Source organism: Daucus carota, chromosome 7, assembly GCF_001625215.2.
Source record: "Daucus carota subsp. sativus chromosome 7, DH1 v3.0, whole genome shotgun sequence".
Classification (NCBI taxonomy): Eukaryota; Viridiplantae; Streptophyta; class Magnoliopsida; order Apiales; family Apiaceae; genus Daucus; species Daucus carota.
In genome coordinates, this window is record NC_030387.2 from 3,710,799 (window position 1) to 3,738,455 (window position 27,657).

General features: G+C 32.9%; 3 protein-coding genes across 4 annotated transcripts; 2 read left to right on the plus strand and 1 right to left on the minus strand.

Annotated features, from left to right (window-relative positions):
* Positions 1–3,508: 3,508 nt before the first annotated feature.
* LOC108194444 (uncharacterized) lies at positions 3,509–4,052 on the minus strand. The gene is made up of 2 exons (XM_017361386.1): positions 3,707–4,052; positions 3,509–3,615 (listed from the first exon to the last, which is right to left on the minus strand). The coding sequence occupies exons 1-2, from the start codon at positions 4,050–4,052 to the stop codon at positions 3,509–3,511; spliced, it is 453 nt and encodes a 150-aa protein (XP_017216875.1).
* Positions 4,053–12,687: 8,635 nt separating this feature from the next.
* Positions 12,688–13,260, plus strand: LOC108193887 (uncharacterized). Its single transcript, XM_017360732.2, has one exon. It carries the CDS (start codon positions 12,688–12,690, stop codon positions 13,258–13,260), a length of 573 nt encoding a protein of 190 aa, XP_017216221.1.
* An 8,268-nt stretch (positions 13,261–21,528) lies between these two features.
* Positions 21,529–25,719, plus strand: LOC108193803 (uncharacterized). Of its 2 annotated transcripts, none has more exons than XM_017360623.2 (3): positions 21,529–21,790; positions 23,546–24,097; positions 24,402–25,719. In XM_017360623.2, exons 1-3 carry the CDS (start codon positions 21,599–21,601, stop codon positions 25,437–25,439), a joined length of 1,782 nt encoding a protein of 593 aa, XP_017216112.1. In that variant the 5' UTR covers positions 21,529–21,598; the 3' UTR covers positions 25,440–25,719. The 2 variants fall into 2 exon arrangements, with proteins under 2 accessions (XP_017216112.1, XP_017216113.1); XM_017360624.2 differs by having other exon boundaries at positions 21,663–21,790; positions 23,565–24,097.
* Positions 25,720–27,657: the final 1,938 nt, after the last annotated feature.

Genomic DNA, 27,657 nt, shown 5'->3' on the forward strand with positions numbered 1-27,657 from the left:
GACCCCGATTGTGTGTGTGTGTGTGTGTGTGTATATATATCATACTAAATATATTATTAAAAATAGATAACTTTTATAATATAATAAAAATTAGAAAATGATCTTTATTTTTATTTATTGATTATAAATATATTGTAATATAATATATATTAAATTATCGTTTATTTATATTATAAATCAATTTTAATTTGATTTGATATTGAAAATATAAAATGATAATATTTTATTAGTATATTAGGAGTTAGTAGTTTGTTTTTTTTTAAAAAATATATTATATATTATAAAGTTATAATTCTTTTATTAAAAACTAAAATTCCCCGAATCCTCGCGGGGATCCCCGTTCCCCGTTCGGGGCGGGGATCGGGGAGGAAAATAATCCCCGTTCAGGGTTCGGGGCGGGGTCGGGGATGGGTATTCAATTCGGGGATCGGGGTCGGGGACAGCACTCCCCGCCCCCGGAGTGCCCCGTGCCCATCCCTAGTTCTTGTTCACCTACAAAATCAATATGTATATAGCTTTATAAGTTGTCCTAATTTTTCTGTTCAACCTGATGGTACCATGTGGGGATATAACTACAAGGCTCTTTGCATCATGGCATGTTTATCATATCTACTTGATTATATTCCTGTTAGGTTTTTTCTCCTTTTTCTACTTTAAAAAGAACTAATAAATGGTTGTTTGGTTGTACTTATTGTTATTTTGTATGGGTTTTGCTCATTCCAAACTCATACCTGCTGTTTGGTTGTAAAAATTAAAACTTCAAACCAATACCTCAAACCCTCAAAGTATTGGTTTTTGATACCCAAGGGAGAAGGTGGGTATGAGATGGATGGTATGGGAATCAATATCATTTTTGATTTTTTGTCTCTATTTCAGTACTCTTAAATATTAATTTTTAATACAACAATAATCAATGATGCAAAAATATATAGTAATAATATTTTATAAAATTTTTTAATTAATATAAATTAAAAATATAATTTTTTTTAAAACATTGAATATACTGATTCCACAACTCAACCAAACACATGATATCAAATATAATACCTTAAACCCATACCACCTTAACCCGATTCCTCGTTCCAATCCCATAACACTCAGTCACATGTTATTCTATCGTACTCAAATTGCGTGGGGTTAGGTTAGGGTATCTTTTGCTGTGTGTTTGGTTTCAGTTTTAAAATTTAAAGAGTTTTTGTGGAATTGATGTCGACTCAAAGCTATTTTTGCACGCATAGTAAAAGAATTGCTAAATGCTGGAGGATATTCAAATTCATGAGGTTTATAAAATATGGGTAAATGGCGTGAATCATGTTACATTCGTGATTAAGACCGGATACTTACCTACACCACCCGCAAGCTCTTCGTTTTAGAAATATTTTGCTCAACCCGGTAGGAATACTTTAACGAATTCGTATCATGATATAAATACAATATACTCCAACAAGTCGCTAAAATAAAAATTAAACACAAAACAATATTATGAAATAAAAAAATGAGAGAGTTTGCGTGGATCCTATAAGGAGTTTTTTTTTTTTTTTTAATGCTAAATATCCTCCAATAAGGAGTTGTCCCACATACATCGATTGGCAAGGGTGAAAAACGAGAATATAAATCGGTGAGAAGAACTTTAATATTAGAAGGCCTTCTGAAGGTTGCTCAAAATAACTTATACGGATTAGGTCCAAATGGATGTCGAGATTGATCCAAATATTTTTCAGATGGGATCTAGTTAAATCAGGACGAGATCAAGTTTGGATTTTTAGATCATCGAGTATGAGTTCGGAGACGGTCGCTCTTATATAAAAGATATATAATAACATATATATGTGTATATTTATATATCGGGGTTGATTTCACTAAATTTGGACTTAGATTCATCTAATTTTTGGAAAAATTGAGAATTTGATTGAATTATCACTTATAAAACTCGTGGCCTAACTCGAGAAAGTTTGATCAATCGATTTATGGAGATAGAAATATATGTGGTATTAGCACATTATGAGAGAGGTACGATTTGTGTTTATGGACTACTTTTAAAATCTAACAGATTCTTAAATAATTAATAAAGGGAAATGTTAAATCCAGGGCTGATTTTTAATTTCCAGAGCAAACAAAACTTGAAAAGACAAAACTTCCCCCGTGCATATACAATAGCAAAAGAAAAAAAACAATATGGAGGAGTAATTTCGTCTTTTCAAAGCTTTTCAGCTCTGCAAATTAAAAAACAGCTCTGGAAATAACATTTCCCTTAATAAAATATGTGCCTACTAGTAATTTAATAAATTGAATAACATGAAAATTTTAATATTATTTATATTTGCTCTCTCTATTATTTTTTTTCTTATTTTAGAGAAAAGTTGAAAATAGAAATGGAGGATAGTTCAAGATGAAAAAGACTCGTAATTTTACAACTCGTTTGTGACTTTTTATACACAACAACGAATAAGTGCTTCCAATTTATTAACTCAGATATCGGACTTTAAACCCAGCCAAACACACCGATTATAACTTTAGACAAACCGAGTATTTCAGGTTGTAGATGGTTCTTATGAATTGAATTCGTTTACGACCCTACACGTCCCATTCCAAATGGGAGTAGGTCAAGTAGGAAAAAACGTTGAAAATTGTAGAACCTGGAAAATGGGAAAGAGGATGAGGAGTTACAAAAGCATGGGATTGGAGTGGGTTGGATAGGAATTAGGAAGTTTCCTGGGGTAAATTGGCAAACAATAACCGATTGGGACAACTAAATATCCCCATCACCATATGCCATTTGGTCCCCTCTTTTCTTTTCCGTTTATCTAATTTTCTCGGCTTATCACTACTTTTATTCTCAACGGATCCGATGCGTTGCTCTATCTATTATACTCTTATCTCCTTTTATTATTCAGCTCCATGGGAATATCGTACTGTTTTTGTGACGAGAGTCGTTATTACCTAAACTTCTTCTTTACAAGGTGTTCTACTTTTAAATTTATCCTTTATTTGAAAATGTTCTGATTACTTTTTCAATGGGAATTGGGAAAACGTAAATCGTAAATGAAACAACATAAAAGAAAAACCTACACTTATTTAAAATTTTATGTTATTTAATTTTATTACCAACCTTTTTCTTATAGTAATTTTTGTTATGATCACATTAATCAATATATCATCTTAAGAATATAAACTTTATTAATTTAAATTTCATCAGCTAAATACTGAAAATACTTGAATCACTAGATAAAGTGGTATCCATTTGATTAATTATATTATAGTATTTATTGTTGAAGTAGAGGGAAATATGATAAAAATAGGCTAAAACGGAAGAGAATTATATCACTACTTTTTTTAAAGAAAAAAATATATAATTAATGGTGTGTATTTTTTTGATAATAATAGGGGTTAAAATAATTGAATAATTCTTTTATTACTCCCGGATAATATGGCCCGATCAGCAATGACCCAAATAATGATTAAATTCGCATAGATCTTTTTTTTTTTGAAATAAACGTACTTGCTTATATTAAACTGAATCAATCACCAATACATCATGAAGAAAATCCGGAGCATTATCAGCCCAATCATGGATGCCTGATGTAGAATGAGTAGTCCTGGCAAGAGTATGAGCCACTTCATTCGCAGACCTATAAACAAACTCAACTAGCACTTCTCTCAACACAACTCGACACAATCGAATGAAAATAAGTACGCCCGTGAATACCTTTACATGTATCTGCAAGTGTTTTAGCATCCGTCTCAAAAATACATTTCCTGTACCCAAGATCCTTCACCCAGGAGAGAGTTTCCTTCAATGCTATGGCTTCCGCTTCTCGTGGTTGGTAGGCTACGGCAATCCTCTGATTTTTAGCTCTTATAAACCTTCCCTGCTCATCCCGCATAACACTGCCTATACCAGTGTACCCAGTCTCCGTAAAAACAGCAGCATCTACATTAATCTTCACCCACCCTGGCAGTGGTGGTGCCCATCTCCTCGGACTTACATGCACTGCAGATCGATACTTCGTTCTTTGTCTCTGGCTTCGCTTCCATTCATCCAGCATGTTCATAGCCGTTGCCTGTACACCAAATGCTGAGGTACTCACTTTCTCCCACACCCACTTATTCCGTCGATTTCATAAGTTCCAGCAGATCGTGTACATGTATTAACTAGATGTTGAATTACACCCAGAATCTCCCCTGCGTAACCTTCAGAACTAACCTCCTGTATACCCCCTCCCAAACTGTACGAGCAAATGAGCAATCAAATAAAACATGAGTTGCATCTTCATTTCTAACCAAACACCAAGGACATCTCAATCTGCACTCTCTTATTTGCAAGCGCCACAGCAGTTGGCAAACAAGATTTACAAACGCGCCGAATGAAATTTATCACTTTACCAGGCAACTCCAGCGTCCACAATTTCTTCCAAAATACTGATTGGTCCCAGACTTGCTCTCCTTGGACCCTCCTGTAACAACTTCAAACAGAGAACACACCTGATTCTTCTAGAATCTAAAACCACGAATCCTCTTCACAATTTATTGACAATGGTATTTTTCGAATTGACTCCGCATCTCTTTCATTGCAAATATCCTTTAATACTTCCTCATCCCACTGTCGATGATTCGGATCCATTAAGCCTGCAACTTTTGCTTGCTCGAGCGTAGGAGCCATCTCAGTTGTTGAAAAACCATTATTTTTACAAGGTAACCAGGGCACTTTCCAGACACTTGTAGTCTCCTCATTGCCAATGCGCTTTCTACTTCCCGACGAACAATATCCTGAGCAGCCATAATACTCCTCCACATGTAACTGAGATTCACACCCAACTTCGCTTGTAAAAAATCACCTCCTGAAAAGTATCTGGCTTTCATGATATTCACATTATTCGCAGAAATCTAGTACAGACCCAACAAAAGGTCCAGACCAAACATTTATGAATCACAAGAGGGGACTTAATTGGGTTCGAGGCCGATTAAAGGTCCAACTACGAACATAGATCCCATCATTCGTACAAGGTTTCTGATTACTAATTATAATATCATCCAAGAGTTCGAGATAAATATTGACAACACAAAGATAATAAGAATCTTATCTTATCTACAGTTAAAAAACATACTTCTACAAGAAGTCTGATACATAAAATCGTATTTCCATCCAACTTCTAACTGCAAAATATCTCTGTAAAAAGATCCTATCCCTCACAACTAGAACTACAGAAAGATATTAATATGCATTTTTAGAAGAATATCCTGAGATACATATTACTGAAATTAGTATCGCAGTTAACTTATTTTTTGAATTAGGTATCGCAGTTACATATTATTCTTTGATCAATTATCTCTTTCAAAAATTTCATACTATATAAATAAATCGAATATTTTCTTATCAAAAAGAGTTGTACAATGATATTTTATAACTAATTTGTTATATTATTTTTTATATAATATATAAAATTATAATATTTTTACCATTTTTTCTTAATAAGCTATCTCAATCCTACTTACCAAACATCAATCCCGATCTTCGTCCATATTTCTTGCATTCAAACTTGATTTGCAAACAATAAATTTAGCATGATCCCTCGCTTGTTATGTAACTAACACGGTATTATTATTTTATGGACTTGGTTGGAGCATCGAAGATGGTTGAAATGATTAAACAAAATAATATAGAATAATCCTGACAAATAATAATAATAATAATATAAAATAATGATTATATGAAATTTGTTTAAGGTACTGTACTCCAAATGATATTAGTTATAATAGTTATCTATATTCTAAAAATAATATTTATTATTACTTTTAATACTTTACCATATTAGTGTATTATAATTATAGTACTTGTATATTTTAATTTCACGAGAGCTGACATGTAGCTATATTTTATCTATATTTTAATTATAATTAACCACTTTCTAATCTATAAATACAAAGAATCATTTTATAATTATCTAAATTTTTAGGTAACTCTTATTATCATTTGATTGGGTAGAAAATAACTAATATTAAAAAATTGGAGTGAGCGTGAGTCATCACGGGACAGTTTGACAAAGATTGATGTATGATTTTACTAATTTTTCTCCGAATCTAATCAAACCTTATATAATTGTCTAATCCGGCTGGCTGATTAGATAATCCACCGCCGGCCTCTCGCATCTACCACCACACGCACATTTATAAAATGTGAATCCAACTTTCAGGCGTATAATTCTTCGCTTTCTCTATTTAACACACATTCGTTGCTGTGTCCAGCTGCCCGGCTATACCACTTATTTCTGTACAGTTTTTTTATATCCTAAAATTTATTTTATAATATTTAAAAAATATGATTTTTAAATTTTCTTGAAAAATTGTATCTCAATAAAAGTTTGGATATGAAAAAATCATCTAGAAAATTTTTTAGACAATTTAATAAAATCATATTTCACAAAAATTTTAAAATATATGTCGAACCATAGTCGATTCGCTTGCATATTTTAGCCGGGCATACAGAGAGTTTTTCTAGTGGCGCGCCTGTATTCTTGCACGATAATGACTAAATGCTGTTCTCTTGTCAAATGTTTAAAGCGATTCCTTGCTTAAAAGAGTTTTAAACAGTGTAGCCGTTCGCTGACTAAAGTTAATAATTTTCATGAATCGTTTGTTTTTTGTTTACAAACAGGCACAGCCGGTCAAAACTTTCACCAAAAATTATATACAATGAAAGTACATACATAACGATAATCGATGATCTAGAAATTGGTGGAGGATTTTGTCTGTGTTACTCTGTTAGACAGAAAGCAAATACCTTTGTTTCATGAAATTTGAATAAATAAGCGACGGCAAAATTTACTTTTTATAGGAGCGTAGGCAAAATTTGAATACAGATTGAGAACTCAACATTAGGCTGCGAAACAACATAAAAAATTGAGGTTAACCGATTTTAAGTAAAATTATTATCTATATTCCAGATAAATCTATTACATAATTGTTGGTTAAATTATACCTCTAAGAGATTATAAAAAATTTGCCGAACCTGTAAGACATTGTGCTTCAATGGTATTGTTTATATCAATTGACTATAATTTAAAAATAGTATGTTTTTAATATTTTAGATTGTTAAAATGAAATATATCAGTTCAATATGATAACAAATAATGTGCAATCCTCCCACATATTTCTTCTTACAGACTTATTGAGGTCCGCCAAATATAGTCATCCATAAGAGATTGGCTAAAATTATAAATAAGAGATAAGTATGATTGGAGTGATTGGAGTGTGAGTTTTTCGAGAGGTTAGCTGAATATTTTATTTTTTATATGCTAACTCACATTTTAATTAAGGGTTTTTTATGGTTGAAGATTAAAAAAAATAACTGATAATAAATCTTCTTGGCCCCATTTAAATTGATAAGACACATGTCTTGTACCTTTTTTACTATATATATAAATCATTTATATTTATTTTCTTTTTCTAATTTGTACATATAATTCAATATCTTAATAATAATGATTTATTTAATATTTTTTACAAATAAAATATACTTTTAATATGATACTCTCTCCGTCCTCGTCATTTTCTCACAGTTTTTTCTGTATTACTTGTCACGTATTTTAAGGTGTATATAACATATAATTTCATAATTTATTTAAAAAAATATTGAATACAAGTTGAAATATTAAATTTTTAGGGAAAATTAATTTAAAGGTCCCTGAACTATTCGTCTTTTATTGTGTGGGTTCCTAAGATAAAGATTCTAATATTTAGGTCACTTACATTTTCAATTTTCTTATTTGAGTGCTTCCGTTAACTGATATTCTGACGGACGTTAGAATCTCGATGACATGGCAGAATTATTTAATGTGGATATGAATTTTAATTTAAACGTCCTTGAACTATTAGTAATTTTCTTATTTAAGTCCTTTCATTGATTGCACCCAACTGTCACGCCTCAGAAAACAACCATGCCACTGCCCCTAAGGGTGTAAACAAACCAAATTGTTCGTGAGCTAATCGAGCTCGGCTCGTAAAATATTCGAATTTGATTCGGTAATAATCGAGCCGAACTCGAGCTCGAGCTATTTGGATGTTTTACTGAGCCGAGTTCGAACTTCAAATTACTCTGCTCGTAAGGTCGAGAGCCTTACCGAGCCTCTACTATTTTTAAAATTTTTATTATAAAAATACTTTTACAAAAATATTTAATAATTTATTTATAGTTTTTATATTTAATCGAACCGAGCCAAACCGATCATATTTCGAGTTTTTGTCAATATTTGGTGACTCGATTCGAGCTTTCGAGCCGAACTCGAGGCTATCGATCTGTTTACGAGCCGAGCTTCGAACTTGAAATCAAAGGCTCAGTCGAACTCGAACTCGAGCTCCGAACTTTTCAATCGAGTTCGAGCCGATCCTGACAGTATTTTGACTCGGCTCGGCTCAAATGCACCCCTCTGCCCTAATGCCATTACCTTTTTCCGACATCCCTACACCCCATCTGCAACCTCTTTCTAATCACTTAAACGTACTAACTTGTACTCCCTCCGTTCCTTATTATTTTTCATTTTTATCTTTATGATGTTTGTCAACAAACATTTTTTATCGTTAATATCTTTAATTTTGTATGATTATTAAATATAAAATTTTCACTATATTAAAGTGCTCGTGAATATGAATTCAACAAGTTAGTAAGTCACTCTCGATTATATTTAATCTTATAGATTAGAAGTAAATTAATAATTTATCTTATGTTATGAATAGTTCCATCATCGAATGTAGTTGTAGAAGCTGTTTTTGTTGGAATCCTTTTTCATCATTTTAAGGAATTGGATATAATTAGGAATCAGCTCTTTTATAAAAATTAAATCTACAGATAATAAAAATTATTCACTAAGAGATAAAAAAAATAAAAATCTGACTGATAAAACAAGCACGATAAAAACGAAAACAAAGAGTCTTATGAAAGAAAAAAACAGTAACGCCAGGAAAAGAGATAGTCCTAATAAAACAAATTTTAATAGAAAAGAAAAATCACCAAATTTTCTTCGTCTTTTTTTTTTTGGTCATAAGACTTTCATGTCATTGAATTGTATCGAAATACAATGTCGAAGGAATCAGAGAGCTTCTTTCATGCATAAAAAACTTTTATCTAACCAAAAGACATCTCGAAAACCCCCCACAAAATTAGATAAAAATTTTGATGTCTAGAAAAAAATACTCGAAAGAAAAGCAAAATCTGCGGAATTAAGGAGAAAAAAAAAACTTCCATTCAAAAAAAATCTACCGACTAACCACTGGTCATGCAGAGATGGCTCCGGAAATTTAGCCAATAAAACTTTAATGACTGAAAAGAGAACCCGAATGAAAGACAAAAGTCTGCGGAAAGGAAGAAACTAAAGAGGGGGAGAAAAAAGGAGAAAAGAAAAAAAGATCAAGCACGAAAGATTATGTCAAGCACCGAAACAAAGTCATCAAAAATGACACAGTCGTTAATAAACGACAAACAAAATCGCAATACACGATCAAAAAGTCATCAACAATGGCACTCATAAGACAAATATATTTAAAACCGCCAAAACAAAAGATTTCAACTCATACCATTTTCATGGAGTCAATTCACACGATCCTTACCTTATCGAACATAAATATATGTAATCACTGCTATGACAAAGATTGAATCGCAATCGCTTAACTCGTCATTGACTCATCTCAATTGATTTATCATCAAATCAAAATCTTGAAAATCGAGTAGATCTAAAATCTTGAAACGGATCGGTAAGTAGTATTATTGAGAAAACGATAACAAATCAAGAAAAATAAACTGATTCAGAGTTTTTCATCAGTGAAAATCGATTAAATCACCGACGACGGCCGGAAAAAGAGAGAGAGGAAGCTAGGGTTTAGAACCATGGTCCAAATTTTCTTTTAAAAATCTTGAAGTATGAGATTTAAAAAATTGTTATAACTCATAAAACCGTATCCTAGTTTTGACATAATTCCCAAGTCCTAGACAGCTAACCCTGCCAACCAATGGTCGATGACATGATGATCCTGTTGCCCGACAATAAAGAAGAGTTGTGTGTGACTCAATTATTGTTCCGTGCGTTACCCGTTTCTGACTCCACCACCCTCCACGCTTTCGACGTCAACGCCCGTACTGTATCAAATTTGCCTGCCCGTTTAGGTTCTACCCTTGTTGCACACACGGATAAATTATTTTTATTTTTACTAAAAAGAATATACTACTAGAAAACTAGAACGACTTGGGTTGGAACTCTTTCGATGGATTTGATCACGTCTTCGCGAGGATCAATTAGAAGCGGAAATATTCAAAGTAAATTATTTTCACCAGATTATATAAATATTTCACTACCTGCGTTTCTTCTGAAAAAGAAAATTTAAACCGTCTGTAATTCTGTAAATTCTAGTTTAACAATATCTTTTAGATCATGTATTTAAGAATATTTTCAGGACAATTTTTGAGATACTCTCACGTCTTTAATTAAACGAGCCATTTGGAAAAAAATAATTTCAAATTAAATGAGTTTCTATCCACTTCTATTTATCAATTAATTTTTAAATGATTTTCTACAACCAGAAAAAGAACATATAAGAGCAACCCCAACGGTGTTACCTATTTTGAACCCCTAAAATATAATATATTAATGGTTACTTAAAATATAGGTAAGCAAAAAGTTGTTTTACTCCAACGGTATTCTTTATAATCATCTCTACATCTGAAAAAAGTAATATTTTATTTGAATTTCTATTATGATGGGGAAGATAAAAAAGGGAGGGAAAATGAAAAATGAAAGAAAATGTGAGAAGGAGATGAGGTGGAAGAAATAGGGGCTTACTTTTCTATCCCCTAAATAAGGGGTTTTGTTTTCTCTCATCTAAAAATTTTAGGTAAGGATAGGAGGGTTGGAGTGAACAAATTTTAGTTAAACCCTTATTTTTGCCCACATAAGCTCATTATAGGTAAGAGAGATGGTCCCTTGGAATTGCTCTAAGAGCATCTCCAACTGATGAGAAACTCTTACCTAAAAATCTAGTTCGCTTACCGAAATTATAAATTATAGTCAATGTCTAGGGGTGTAAATGAGCCGAGTCGAGCCGAACTCTAGAGTGCTCGTGTATCGTTTGTTAAAAAATTAGTAAATTCGAACTCGAGCTCAAGCTTGGATCGAGCCAAAAATATTGTTTGAGAATCGACTCATTAAGGAATAACTCTGTTCACGAACGGCTCGCGAACCACTCATGAAATGTCTCACGAGCTGTCTCACGAGTTTTTGCTCAGGAACCGCTCACGAACATGTCTCACGAATTTTTGCTCACCAACAGTTCATTAATTATGTTCACGAGTTTGTTTAATAAACTTTGCTAACGAGCTAACTTATGCTCATAAATTTATTTATGAGCTTGTTTGTTATTTAATTTAATTAAAAAATAAATTAAAATTCTAACAATATTTTAATTTATACTCTAAGTAATCATAAATTCATAATAAATCATCTATTAATAAAACTTCCACATCCACGAGCCATGTTCACGAGTCAAGTTCAAGAACCATGTTCACGGGTCGAGTTCATGAACCATGTTCACAAACTCATAATTCGAATTTGTTCGTGAACTATCGAGTCGAACTCTACTGTGCTCAAGTTCAGCTCGCTTATAAAACGAACCTTAAAATTGTGCTCAAGATCGACTCGTTTATGAATCGAACTGAGTTCGAACCGAGCTTTTTTCGAACCGAACACCGAGCGGTTATCGAGTTTATCAACTCATTTACAGCCCTATCAATGTCCACGAAAAATAGCACTCCAACCATAGTAAGCTCTTGTGTATAATCATAGCCATCTTCATATGGATGACTATATTTGTCGAACCACCACTACAAATCTGTAGTGAATTCCACGTCATCTCCGCAGTTTATTTTCCTCCTCCCGCTGATTACAAATCATTTATTACCATATTAAACTGATATATTCTATTTATAATAATCTAAATATTAATAACATATTAGTTTTAATTATAGGCAACCAATATAATCAATACCATTGAAATAAAATGTCTTATAGGTTCAGCAAATTTTACATAATGTTTTAAAGATCCAATTTAGCCAACGATGCTTTAAATTAGGATGAAGGGATTATTAACATGTTCGGGAAATAGTTACTTATTTTTGTTGAATATTTGATCTCCAAATTCTTTAACTTTCTCAAAATAAAATAAAGTTTGATTTATTTCCTAACTTCTGTTGTAACCGGATGTCATCAGCCAGATGCGAGTATCTAAATAGAAACAAAATTATCCGTCAGCTAAGACGAGGTAATAGTAACAAGGATCAGTCAAAATACAAAATATAGGCGTAATTGACTATGTTAATTGTCTTAATGAACACTCTTAATTTTGATTTATTGACCGGACTCGAAACAAAATATTCAATCCACTTAATAAAACCACAACACAACGGCAACATCACAGCCCCACACAAAAGTACATCCACGAACAACACGCTGGTGAGAGAAACTACACACAATTAAATTCGATTATTTATATATTTTATTTCGAAATTAAATAAATAAAAGTCGTAACGTTCGATATGGCCAAACATTTATCTCCACTATAAAACCTCCCCTCTTCTTCATTCCCTCCACCACATCACTTCTCTCTCTGTATCTATAATACATACGTACACTTCTTTTTATTTTCTTGATGGACTCACTGAGTTGCAACGAGTCGACTCGGCCGGAAATAAGAAAGCGAGTCCATGATGACTCGGAGGTCGTCGAGTTGGCTCAGACAGATGTAAAGAAGAGGGGACGTTATGACTCGGAGAACACCGAGTCGACTCGGTCCGAGTCGAAGCTTTTCAAAGAAGATTTCTTAGACGATCTCGACGACTCGGATATCTGCACAACGAGTCCAGATCTCGACTTGTTTATGAAAAGCTTCGAGCAGGAGATCGCCGGTGCGATTCCGGCGAAAATCGTAAACTTGGAGACGGATTCCGGCGAGTCACGGCCGGATCTCGGTTACCTTCTAGAAGCTTCCGACGACGAACTCGGGATTCCTCCGTCGGAGAAGCCGATTGACACCGAGTTGTTCCGAGTCACGACCGAGTCAACCGAGTTATGGAGATTCGACGAACAAGTTTCTGGTTATGACTCGTTTGATTTAGGCTTTAATGATGAGATATATGAGTATAAAAGCAACTCGGCCGAGTTCGTGGCGCTTGACTCGCTCTTTGATTTTACTGACAGTAGTTTTGGTTTACCAGCCCTTTAGCAATCTGACATGAAGATATAAAATGTGTGGCAGATATAATGCCTTTTTTTTTATTCTTTTAATTTCGTTTTAGGGGAGGAAAATATAAATATTAATTACTACGTGGACCGGAGAAGATGAATTATGATATCCGATATTTAAAATATCGAAGCTTTAGCTGATTAAAAAGATATGTACCGAAAAAAAAAAAAAAGCAATTACTGACTCAGTTCTTTAGCCATTTTACGTTTTTTCGTTCGTTCTTTTCTACATTTTTAATTATGTCTATGATTATAAAAATTGGGAATTATGATTATAAAGACTGAAAATTGGAATTAATCGATTGACATGTAGGATTTATCGATATCCTTTTGATGAGTAACAGATTTTAAAATAAATTAACAAAATAAATTATAAAAATTAATAAAATAAATTATAAGGATTTTTAAAATATATATTATGTATATATGAGTAATATGATTAAAATTTGGCGTTAATTATAAAGACGTAAATCATCGAAGAATGAAATAGGACAAACTAGGGGTGTACATGGCTCGGGTTGGGTTGATTTTATCCAAAATCTTATTGCAACTAATTTTATTCAGTTTTAATAATTTTTAACCCAATTAAAATTCGGTTCAAATTTTATTGATTTGGATCGCTTTGAATTTGTTCGAGTTGGATCGGCTAAAATACCCTTTTTAAGGTCAACAACTTCCTTGCAGACTAACTTGTAAAATAGAGAAGCTAAAACCATAACGAGCAAACCTTCACATCGAGGATCGTTTTCTCTAAATTAGTGTTCTAATTTATAATGTTGTAATAAGCCTCCATCAATCTCTCTAAACTAGTGTATTCTAATTTATAATGTTGTAAAAAGCCTCCATAAATCTCTCATATTATGCTATAAAACAAAAAAACAAATGCATGTTTCAACATTCTCGGTTCAGTTGTAAACTACGGTACATAAGTCATGTATATAAGTGTGCTTTCAAAATTTCTTAACAAATAATTAAGTCCAGGAAATAAAAAAACCCTAGCCTCCTCTCTTTCTTCTTTTATTCCGTCGTCAGTCGGAGATTTCATCGATTTTCACCGATGAAAAATTCCGAATCAGTTTATTTCTCTTGATTTGTTCTCGTTTTCTCAATAATACTCCCCACAGGATCCGTTCCAAGATTTGGTGATATATCAATTGGGATGAGTCAATGACGAGTTAAGCGACTTTGATTCAATTTTAGCCATAGCTGATGATTACATATATTTACATTCGATAAGTTAAGGATCGTATGAATTGATCCCACGATAATGGTATGAGTTCAAAATCTTTTGTTTTAGTGCTTTTTAATATATTTGTCTTATATGTTCTTTGTAATTGGTTATATATTTAGTTATTGACTCGTTTATAACAAGATTTATAAGGCTTGTTGTATCTTTAATTAGTTTTAATTATTGTGCCACCATCAAGAGAGTGCCATAGTTGATGGCTTTTTGATCGTATATTGCGATTATGTTTGTCGTTTATTAACGATTGTGTCATTTAGACGACTTTGTTTCGGTGCCTGGCATAATCTTTCCTGCTTGATTCTTCATTTCTTTCCCCTTCTTTTTTTTTTTCATTTCCTCAGGTTTTTGTCTTTCACCGTGGTTTTCTTTTCAGTCATTGAAGTTTATTGGCTAAATTTCCGGGGCTATCTCGCATGACCTTTGGTTAGTCGGTAAAGTTTTTTGAATGAAAGTTTTTCTTTCCACTTCATTCCGCGGATTTTGCTTTTCTTTCGAGTGTTTTTTTTTCACAGACATCAAATTTTTTTATCTAATTTTGTGTGGTTTTTCAACATGTCCTTTGATTAGATGTAATTTTTTAATGTATGAAAGAAGCTCTCCGATTCTTTCGATATTGTATTTCGGTACAATTCACTAACGTGAAAGTCTTATATAAAAAAAGTGTGCTTTCAAAATAGATAATATAAGTGTCCAATGTCATATGTAAATTGTATCCAGACAGGGATGCAATGCTTAATTAAATGTCGGGTTGGGTTGGGTTGGTTAAAAATTAATAAAACCCTAACCTAACCCATTTAGTTCGATTTTTATAATTTTAACCCAATTAATTTTCGGTTTTATGTTTTTCGGGTTGGTTTAGAGTCGGTTAGGGTCGGCTAGGTCGGGTTTTGAAACCAATGAACACCCCTACATGAAACTACAAGCTCTCAAGTAGTGGCAGGAGTATACATGTTATACATGTTAATGAATGAACCAACGACTTATAGACAGTGGCTTAATTTAGAGAATTCGCTGAAATCTTAGTCAAAGTGAGTTTTCATAGAACAATTGTCACTAGACCTGACAATTTGGTACACGACACGAAAACAAGACACGAAAAGTTCGGGTTTGGTTTTCAATATTCGGTACACGAACACGAAAGTGCACGAACACGAAAATATACGTTGAATTTAGTGTCGGATTCGGGTTTTTATTTTATATAAACGAAAGTACATGAGTGTACACGATATAGATATATTTTTTAAAAGATAAGTATATATTAATGTGTGTACATATATATATATATATATATATATATATAATATCTATACATGTACAAATTTGTAAACAACTGTATACAAATATACAGATTTAATATATATTTCATTATATAATACATAAAAATTGTATGTTTTAAATATATTTTAATTAAATTTTATTATTAAATTTATACTATATATATACTATTAAAGTCGAAACATTAAAAATTTGGTCGATCGGTACTTGGGCCGGATTATGGGCCTACTTATATAATCAATTATCCTTTTTAACTAAGATTATTATCCTTTTTATATTTTCTAACTAAAAAAACTCATTTTCCCAAAAATAACATTGGACAAGAAAACAACTACTATTTTTAATTAAAACGCATTTTATTTTTCAGTTTTTAAACCAAAAAACTGAGTTTCTAAATATAACACATGCAACAACAGAACACTGGCGTTCCTACCTAAAGCGTACTCAGGATGCCACTGACATCCCAATCAATGTTTGATAGCAAGTTCTGGTGTCCTTATGTCACTGTCGTCGGAGATCCTGGATTAGATTTGATTTCACATCAAGTCAATCCTGTGGCAGATAAAGATGTTCAACTTTAGGAATGCTGCAGAAAAGATGTTTTGTCGCAGACCTACCAAGCCTACAGCTTGAAGCTCAAGAATAGTATGTTCCTAGGTTGCTTTTCACAATGTAACAACTGTTGATTAGCATTTTGGGAATGTCTCATGAGCTGTAATCTGTAAAGTAGCCGCAAAAGCGAAAGTCTACTTTATATCTGCAGAACCCGTGGTGGCCAAGTTTGGTTAAACTCTGATATAAGTATAGGAACCAAAACTTGAGCCAGTATGCAATTTGAGTAGATCAAAAAGAGAGAACACCAAGGGAGTGAAACACAAGTGTATTACTTGAGAAAACCGAAACTCGAGAATTATTTTTCGAGGTTGTAGCAAAAAAGCAAAATAAATAAACCATTTATTTTGTGAAGTTAAACTACAAGTGTTCATAACTTAGTTTGTATCTTACTCTGCTGATATACTTAAATCTTTAATTGGTTGTTGAATTAAGATTTAAATTTATCAGTATTGCATTCAAACCCGCCCCCCTTCCGCAATACATTCGAGGACCAACACCTTTTTATTATAAATTAAGCGAAAATATTTAAAAATTCTGTCAATATGATCGAATTGTATTTCGATTAAATTTAAGATAAAAACGATAAAATTACAAATATTATAAATCACCCGTGCATGGCGGCACATGTTATAAGCTAGTATATATATATTTACAAATATAGAGTTACAATACCCATCAAAAGAAATATAAACTAAATTATAAGTATGATAATGATGAAGATGAAAAGATTTCAACACTAATAAATTATTTTAAAAAAAAACAGGTATAATTATAATATTTAATTTGTCTTCTTATAACTAACCTTAATTTATATTGTAAAATTATTAATATTAAGTTGAGTAACTTGAACATTTATGTACACATACATAAGAGATAATATCATATTAAATAAGGGATGGGTTCTGGTACAGACTTACAAACTTACAAACTTTATATGTTCAACACATATATAATTTGAGTTCAACATTTTTTTAACATATTTTGTTGAACATCGATTAAAATAGTGTTGGAGAAGTACATAAACTAATTTTCAATGTAAGAACTAAGGTAAACATGTTATATAACTAATATTTATGTTTCTAGACCCTACCCAAACCCCAGAGGTATAGTTTAATCATCTTTATAGATATATTCAACACAATGATAATTAGTGTTCTACACCCGATGTTGAACCCCAATTATATATGTGTTGAATGTACGATTTATTTATGCGTTATTTTTAAAAATTGTGATGTTTTTTCAAGAATTTTCAACATGGATACATACAATAACTAAGGATTAACACAATGGAAGAATAAAAAAAAGTTTGTAAGTTTGTAACTTGGAAAAGTTTTTATTTGATCCTATCCCTAATATAAATAATACAAACATTTGTAATTATATGTGATATATTTTTAATACTATAAAATAGCGGTGCGGTGCGGTTTGAACCGCGGTTGTATAATGTCAAACCGCAACCCGTACTGCGCGGTTTGTTAAATTTTCAACCCGCAACCACACTACGAAAAAGAAAAACCGCATTTTGCGGTATGGTGCGGAGCGGTGCAGGCGATTTATGCGGTGCGGGCGGTTTGATGAACACCCCTGACTTACACGAGCAAAATGATAATGTTTTAATAGTAAAATATATATATTTTTTCTTTTTTTTAATCAAACCAATCTTTTTTAAATTAGAAACTTATTATGATATTCAATGTAGTTTTGTGTTACGGAAAAAATTATCAATCTAGCAATTTTTTTACTTGTTTTAATAAAAAATTTATCAAAAAAAAAAAAAAAACTAACGACGCCATTACTTTCACAAGAATAATTTGCAATATTTTATTAGTTAGCGGCTAGATACTAGAGTGTGGTCATGGAGTCATCGTAAAGTGGATACGAATATAGATGATGTGCATCTCGTCACTAAATATTCTCACCGAGAAATATAATAAATTAAGAGGAGCATCCAGCTTACGTGTTCTTTTGCACATACAATTGTTCATCAACTCTTGTGGCCGAGTGTCCATCCCTAAATTAATTCTAATTGGGCGATTGAGTCTTTCTCTTGCACATACAGCTATTCATTAACTCTGATTATTAAAATTTCTTCCGAGCTGATAACCGCGCTACTAGAATTTGATCGTGAACGTTTCTGGTAAGTGATTGATAAACATTAATTTTTTGTTCTTCATCCAATACTATATAAATATGCATAAACTGTACAACTTGTATATCGATCTCACCCGATAGTTCATAATCGAAGACCTCGTCGAGTGCTTATATACTGCAATTTATGTTTTTTGTTTGCAATAAGTTTCTAACTACTGTCAATTTTTGTTGCTACTTGTTTCCGGTAAAGGGGAAGCTTCATCTAAAAACGGTGAGATCATATTCATATTTGATTATTTACGGCCAAGATGAAAAGGAAGACCACAAAAGAAATAAATGATTTACATAATGAAGAAGAAATTGAGGCAGCATTGAAATTGATTCAGCTCCGTTCTTTGAAGAATGATATTATTATATCATGCTCATCTTCTGTTAAGTCTAATCTGGGCCACAACGATGCTGAAACCGTTAAAGAAACAGTTGGTCCTAAGAAAAAGGCTAAGAAATTTAGGTCTATTGTTGATCTCTACAATGTCACTAAGCCTGTGTAACGGATTGCTATTTACCTATTAACCTGAAAACTTCTTTTTATTTGCCTGGTTTTGAACATGAAGCTGTATATGTATGCTTGTAATGAATATTCTGTTTATTTGTTTGCGTATTTGTAAGTCCATAGTAGTGTTAAATCCTAGAAAATTTCGATCGAGGATGATTATTGTCATAATTTTATTGGTTAATAGTTACAAGAAGATGAACAACAATGTGTTGTTTATCTAGAAAATATTAGTGTTGCTTATATTATGAATATAGTTGTTGAAAATTTGAGCAGTATATAAAAGTCTTTAGAACTTTTTAAAGTTATTAAGCATATATTATGTTATTTTATTTTTCCTAACTAAAATGATCAAGTTAGTTTCCTGTGTATATTTAGGGACACTTGTCATGATTTCCGCCCAGGTTTCCTAATAGTTTGGGAGATTTTTCTAGTAATACATATGAGTTTATAAGTAGAATGGATCTGATGATACTAAACATTTATTTGCTAATTAACTAGTATGTATCCGGAGTATAGAGAAACAAGTAATGCATTGATATTCTTTGGTGAGATTTGCGAATCAGTTTATATTTACAGGTTTAGTTACTTGGGTATTGTTCATGTGTAGTAAAGAAGCTATGCATTTTATGTGATTCAGAGGAGGTCGATATTATCATGATTTAGAATATGTTTGAGGTAGAATCTTGAACAAATTCTAGTTTAATTAGATGAGGAATTGTGGTTTGAGATGAGTTATAATAATGGAATTTGGTAAAAACATGGTTGTCGTTCAGCATGAGAGGTTCAGAGATCGGGAGATTAAACTGTTAGCCTAGGATATACTTTTAGACATTGTTGTTCGACAAATCAACCAGATAAGGAAGGCTAAAAGATCAAGTAAAAAGTAAGCCAATAGAGAATAAAAGAGTCAAGTTGTGATAATAATGGAATTTGGTAACTCTTTACGAAACACGGTTGTTGTTCAGCATGAGAGGTTCAGAGATTTAGAGATTAAACTGTTAGCCTAGTATATATTTTAAGACATTGTTGTTCGACAAATCAACCAGATAAGGAGGGCTAAAAGATCAAGTAAAAAATAAGCCGGTAGAGAATAAAAGAGTCAAGTTGTGCAGCAGATAATTATACCTGAATATCAATTAAAATACCTATAGACAGGAAGTTTTCAGTAGTAAGTAAAGATAGAACTTATTATCTTGGTTTGATCAAGGGGCAGGTGATAGGATGCAGTGGTGAGGACTTATCACATGTTAACTGAGTGTTCTTACATAGTAAACTATTTGGATGCTATTTACTGTGATAAAGAACTACTATACTTTGTAATTGCATACTATGATAGTGGTATATCGACTTTTTATTGCTATATCCTGGAATTTTTAGTCTGTACAATTCAATAATTGACGGTGAGTCAATGACGAGTCATGTGATTGTAATTCAACTTTAGTTACGCTTTTTCACGGAAAGAAAATCAACTTTAGTTATTTTTGTTATTAAAATCTTTACATTCTATAAATTAATTAAGGATTGTATGAATTGATCCCACAATAATGATATAAATTCAAAATCTTTATTGTTAATGTATTTAAATATTATATTTGATATATATTAAGGTCTCATATAATTTTTCTTAATATGATTCTACCCGTATACTCGAATATGATTCACAGTTCATATTCGTTTAGAAATCATATATATGTTATATTTTAATCCATTACATTTGTAAGTAAATAGTTATCTTTTTATAATTTTTTATTATCTTAATTAAGTTTAAATCTTCATTTATATGATTTATTCAATGTGATAATACTTATTACCTTCATATATATATATTTAATAAATTATATATATCTACATATAATTGTAAGTTTTAATTTAAACTTGTTATATATTATAATATTATGTTTATTTAGACTAAACGATAATTAATGGAATAATTGTAATAATAATGATATATAATGTTAGTGTATCATATCCAACTCATATTGGATAGATCATAAACTACCCGGTTAAAAAATAAAAAATACGATGCCAGATCATATTCGGTTCAGATCTGGATCTCAAATACCCGGGATCGGTTTATATCCAAATAAATTAACCCCGAATCCAAATCTGGACAACCTAAAAATAATATGACCTAATACTTGAGCAGAGAGGTATCCAGTATCACTCGAATCATCTTACAGCCTCAAGAATGTATACATTATACACATACAACTTACCTACTTATCCATTCAAGATTAATCTATAATTAATCGGAAATTTTTGATAACTAATTTGTTTCTAATCACATCAAAATGAAATCAAAGAAATATTAAAATATTTTATAAAATTTAATTAAAAATTAATCGAGAATAATTCGACAAGAGATTTTTAGAAAAATTCCGGCGTAGCTAAACTTTATGCATACAAATTTGTATATTACAAGTTGAGATAGAAAGCCCATTGGGCCAGTTTTGTTTTCTGGTAAGTTCTGTACACAACAACAGATATATGTAGTGGGCAATTGAGCAATCAAGTTGATTCTCCTGGCAGTGAAAGATGCTACTTGTTTTCCAGTCCTCCTGGTTTCCCTGGAATCCTATTTTAACTACCAAATTGGTGAAGCAGAAGCACTACACTTTCCATTCCCATGTGAATCTCAAAGCACCATGGATATACAGGAACAAGTTGATTGTTGGTTGTTCCGGCGGGGTTGAAGGTTCTCCTCAAATGGCTCCTGCTGATGACAAGGTACCCATTCCGGTTAACTTTTATTTCACAATTATATGGAAACAGTGTCACCGTGAGTTGTAATTGTGCTAAGAGAGTTTATTCTTCTCTCCATCCCACGTTTATCATGAATTTTTTTGGGTGCATATCTATTTTCAATGCAATTTTAGTGATTAATTTCTACTAACTTTCTTTTATTTGCTTATTTTCAAGAACAATTTTGGATTATATTTCACATATTAATTGCTTTTTAGTTAAATTTTTTGGAATTAGTTACTTACTCATTCAAATGTGGCTAAAGATCAAAACCAGGGATATTTTTTTTGTGGCATGTGGTTTTTCTCATTGCTTCTACTTGTGGTAGCGCTATACATTTAGTTTATCACATATAATATTCTTCTATTAAATAATACTCCTCTATTAAGTAAAACATAATTGAATTGATTTTGAACTTTAAAAGAAATTGTATATTTGCAATCTGAACAAAAAAAATACATGAAATATACCCTTGAATTATGTAAAATGGACTTAAAATTAGTGAGTATTGATGGTCAAAGTTTGGCTACGGAGTTTGAATAAATTTCACTCATCTTAGCTCCATGTTACATTATTCAATTTCTATCTAATCTATTTTTATGCAAATATTTCTGTTATTACTTATATATTTAATATTTTCTGAAATTCCAGTTTTACCCCTCATTATTCTAATGGTAATGATGAAATATAACAGAAATATATTAAAGGAGGTGCTTATTGAATGTATGGTTTGAAGTTATGGGGTGTGAATTGTTGTTGTTGAAATAATAGGACACTTGTCGTTCACTGAAAGTAAGCCGAAGAGGCCAAGATCTTCGGTTTTTTACATATATGCACCCCAGAATATCAGAAACTTATAAGAAATAGATGGCGTCTAGTAAGAGCAAGTCCAATGCAATGTTATAAGTGGTGCCATTTCTATAATTTGAAATCAAATGCTGAAAATCCCAACTCCAATGGAGTTCTATATCTGGATGCAAATATACATATATGCATCCTTGGTTCTAAATTTGAAACCAAGGATGCATTTATGCATCCATGCCACATCATCAACTAACTATAATTGGTATGTATAGTGGTGAACTTTAAATAAAGTTTAGGAGAGAAGGACTAAAGTTACTTAAATTTGGAATTATTTGGAAGCAAAATGCATCTAGCATTGAAGTTGAAGTTCTATTTTAGCAATAAAAATACTTTTTGATGCTAAATTATAACAATAGCTATAATTATTTTGCATCTTGCATTGGACTTGCTCTCGTATAGATTAATCAGTTCTAGACAAATAGAATTGAACTATATGCCAAAATGTATTTTTTATGAATGTATAACACTAGAAAGCAAATTTTAATGTACAAAACGAAACTATATGTGGCCTTACACCATCAAACTAAGCTCACAAAACTGATAAGATCTTTGATCACCGCTACCAAGATATGTACATGTCAAATTATGCAGATCAGGAGCTCACCATCACCGCCAATTTGTCACCCCTAACTAGATTCTAGGGTGCCAGGTGCATTAGCTCTTAACATAATACCACCATTATTAACAATCAAAATTACAATTACGTGGGAATCAATCAGTTGTCACTCTTTACAATAAACATTCCTAGTCAATTACTCATTTGCAAGAACTTAATCATACATTTCAAATTGCTGAAGAATAGGTTTATAATGAGTGCTTCTTGCCGGAGACATAGCAATATAAATTGTTCTTGAATATTGTCCTAATTTTTTATAGGAAATAATTGTTGGTGTAGATGTACAAAACAAGTACACTTGCGAAAATCTCTTAGAAAATGAGAGAGAAGGTGATACTATGATTGCTGATTTCGAAGATGTGATAGAACAGAGTGTGCCTCCGCTGGTTAGTGCATTAAAAGCTTCGGCAGAACAAAATGCCGCCAGATTTCACTTCCCAGGGCACAATGAAGGACGAGGTGCGCCGTCATCTTTAGTTCAACTAATTGGTCTAAGACCTTTCCAACATGATTTGCCCGAGCTTCCGGAGCTTGACAACCTCTTTTCTCCAGAGGGGGTCATTTTGGAGGCACAGAGAGAAGCTTCGACATTGTTTGGAGCATCAGAGACATGGTTTCTTGTTGGGGGTTCTACTTGTGGAGTTCAAGCAGCCATTATGGCTACCTGTTCACCAGGAGACATACTTATCCTGCCTCGTAATTCACATGCATCAGCTATTTCTGCTATGGTCTTATCTGGCGCCGTTCCGAAGTACATCATCCCTCATTATGATTTTAGTTGGGACATTGCTGGAGGGACCAGTGTGGCACAGGCAAGTGTGCCATGACTTTTTATTAAGTAAGCTCATTGTCTTTCATAATGCTCATGCTTTGCGTTTGGTTCCATAGGTCATTTCTTTTATTAGAATATGTCGAATATAAAACATAGACTCTGCTTCTGCCGTATAATTTTCTTTTTAAATTTATCAAGTAGACTACTAGAGTAAAGTAGGAGCCAACATAGAATCGTGATGCATTCTTAACATCTACATATGAAATAATGTACTGTGGATTAAATGTTTTATTTGCGCTTTCAAGTTTTTGTGAGATGTATTTTATAGTTTGAGATCTATACAGGTTGACAAGGCAATTAAGGAATTGGAAACAGAAGGACGAAAAGCAGCAGCAGTTTTTGTAACTTCCCCTACATACCACGGTATCTGCAGCAGCCTGAATGAGATATCGATACTCTGTCATTCTCGCAATATCCCTTTAATTGTTGATGAGGCCCATGGTGCACACTTTGGATTTCATTCAGAGCTTCCATCTTCATCACTTTCTCAAGGGGCTGATCTGGTTGTGCAGTCCACTCACAAAGTGTTGTGCTCTTTGACACAGTCGTCAATGTTACACATGTCAGGAGATATTGTAGATCGAGAAAGAATCTGCAGATGTCTACAGACACTTCAAAGCAGCAGTCCGAGTTATCTGCTCCTATCTTCATTGGATGCTGCTAGGGCACAAATAAGTGACAATCAACATACTATCTTCAACCAAGCTGTGAAACTGGCTTGTGAGGCAAGAAGACTGATCCAAAAAATTCCTGGAATCTCAGTACTTGATTTGCAGGTATTTTCTAGTTTTCCTGCTATAGATCCATTGCGAATTACTGTTGGTGTTTGGGAGCTTGGTATATCTGGTTTTGAGGCTGATGATACGTTGGACAAGGAATATGGCATTGTTTCAGAACTTGCTGGAATGCAATCTATAACCTTTGTGATCACGTTGGGAACTTGTAGAGAACATATTCAGAGGCTTGTGTTAGGATTAAAGCATCTTTCAGAAATTTATTATCCATACCAGGGTAGCAGAAAGGAAGAGAGACTGGATGGTAGCCAGCAGTTGACGTGTTCCTTTAAAGATATAAAAATAAGGTTAAGCCCAAGAGAAGCCTTCTTTGCAAGGAAGAGGACTGTGAGTTTCACAAAAAGTATCGGGGAGATATGCGGAGAGTTGATATGCCCTTATCCACCAGGAATACCGGTGATGATTCCTGGCGAGATTATTACAGAAAATGCTTTGGACTACCTGCTGCAGGTAAGGAACAAAGGTGGTGTCATTAGTGGAGCTGCCGATCCTTTATTGGCCTCCATTGTTATATGTGATGGCAAGTAAATTGCAGAAAATGCTGGGGACAATCTGCTGCAGGTAAGGAACAAAGGTGGTGTTATCAGCGGAGCTGCTTATTCTTATCTACTATCACTTTGTCATCTCGATGTCTTTGTGGCTTATGAGTCGGGAGTTGGCCGATAATTCTTGTGTTTTTTTACAAAATATTCAAGTTGTAATTGTTTTTTTTTTAGAGAAATACGGTGTAGTTATACAGGCGACTTCAATTGCAACTCCGGTGAAAAATAACTAATTTCAATTAGCTTTATAGCCCGTGCGAGGCACATGCATGCTCTTAGATATCGATATAATTGACGTGCTACCGAATTAGATATGAAAGTGCAATATTTTTCTGATTTAATACGTTCCATAATGTATGTTGTCTTTTCCAAGAGACACGAAGCTGCACTCAAAATATAATACGTTCCATGAAGTACTGGAAAAGGCCCAAATTGTAAGAGTCACCACTAAGGGAAAAGGCCACAATGGAAGCAAGAAGACCATCTTAGGGAAAAGGGTTCGAACTGAATGAATGGAAAATGAATGGAAATGTACTAATGACGCAACTTCCAAACCGTGTGCAAGGAACACAAAAATCAGGGATTCTTCCTCTGCTGCCTTCAATTTTAAAAGAAAGTTGCTATTACAATGAGGCGGACAAAGTACAAATCAAAATTTTATGTTCTAACACAAAAACGAAGGCTAGTGAACTGTAAACAGAATGAGAACTACCCCCACAGTACTAAAACCATATGGAATCACCAGCGGAGTAAGAAATGAAATATTAACCTATGTCGATGTATATATGAGATATTTAAGAGGTGGCAAAAGATGGAATATCCGATGAGGAACGACCTCAATATTGCTATGTCCCAAACATCTGAGAAAATCAAACACCAAATAGCCGTAAAACATGCTAAATGATGCATAGCCAATAAAAGCAGTTCCTAGTACTGGAATTCCAACAATTTACATAGAGTATAAGATGTTCCAAGCATGACGAAAGTCCACAATCAACCAAGTAATAGACCAGTGCCATTCGTTGTCGACTTACTTAAAATCAATGCCATTTTGTGAAAGACGATAATCATGATTAAGGAAAAGCATTCCATCATAAGAGCAATTCATGGGAAAATTGCACTGATTCCATTACTTGAGTTATATGATTCACCGAAAATTGCAAATGTCTCTCCCTTCATGGGAAAATTACAGGTAGACAACATACCTGAATACTGACTCAAGGCAATTCAGCTTTACAATGAGCTCTTTTAATAAGCAGAAAAATCTGGTTAAAGTTTATATGCTAATTATGAGATTGTTGATTTTTTGTATCTACTTGTTTTGAATACTGGGTCTGTCTGTATCGACCAGTTCAATCCACATGATCCCCAACTTATTAAGTCTACAATCAACTATGAAGATACCAAATAGTGTCTTTTCAGTCTGAAAAATTTAGCTCCTTTCGTCAGAGAAATGTTGAAGATTTCAATTCTCCCTTGTGGTTATATATCTCAACAATTGATGTAAATCATAGTAACATTTTTCATGTTAATGGAAGTGGCCGCTTTTCTTAAACAGACTCATAATTTACTCTTAGACAAATCAGCAAATTATATAACAGTGATTATTTCCAGAGCACCCTTCATACATTAATTATAGCATCATTCAGTATTTTGTGGACTCTGTTTACTTTCGGGTCAGGACAACGTCTAAGATGTTTTACAAGTCCTAATTTTCAAGTCAGTTTTTTATGCTTATCTACACAATAGAATGGCCTGTGTCACTGGTTTCTTCATGGTATTGTATATTTATCATCCAAAATATCTTTTACTCTTGCTTTGGTTCTCAGAATCTACAGAATGAAAGGAACAGGGAAATACTGAGTGATGAGCAAAGCCTTACAGAAGCGAAACTGGATGAGGTGCTAAATGAGTGCCTGATAGATTTCATGGGGCGTTCCCTATAAGGAAAAGGTTGGCCACACTACAGTTCACCACATTAGGAAATTTAACAATGACATAATATAAGAGCCTGAAGTCTTACAAAACGTAATCAGGAATTTCCCATAATTCTTTCTCTGACAGGGAGGAAGCGCAAGAACACATGTTAGATTGTAAGACTCCTCAAACGGCTTTTTCTGCATCAGCAGAACATCTACAGTAAAAAATCAGGGATCTTAGATTGACATTAGTGCTGCCTCGCATATTCAAATAAAAGAATCATC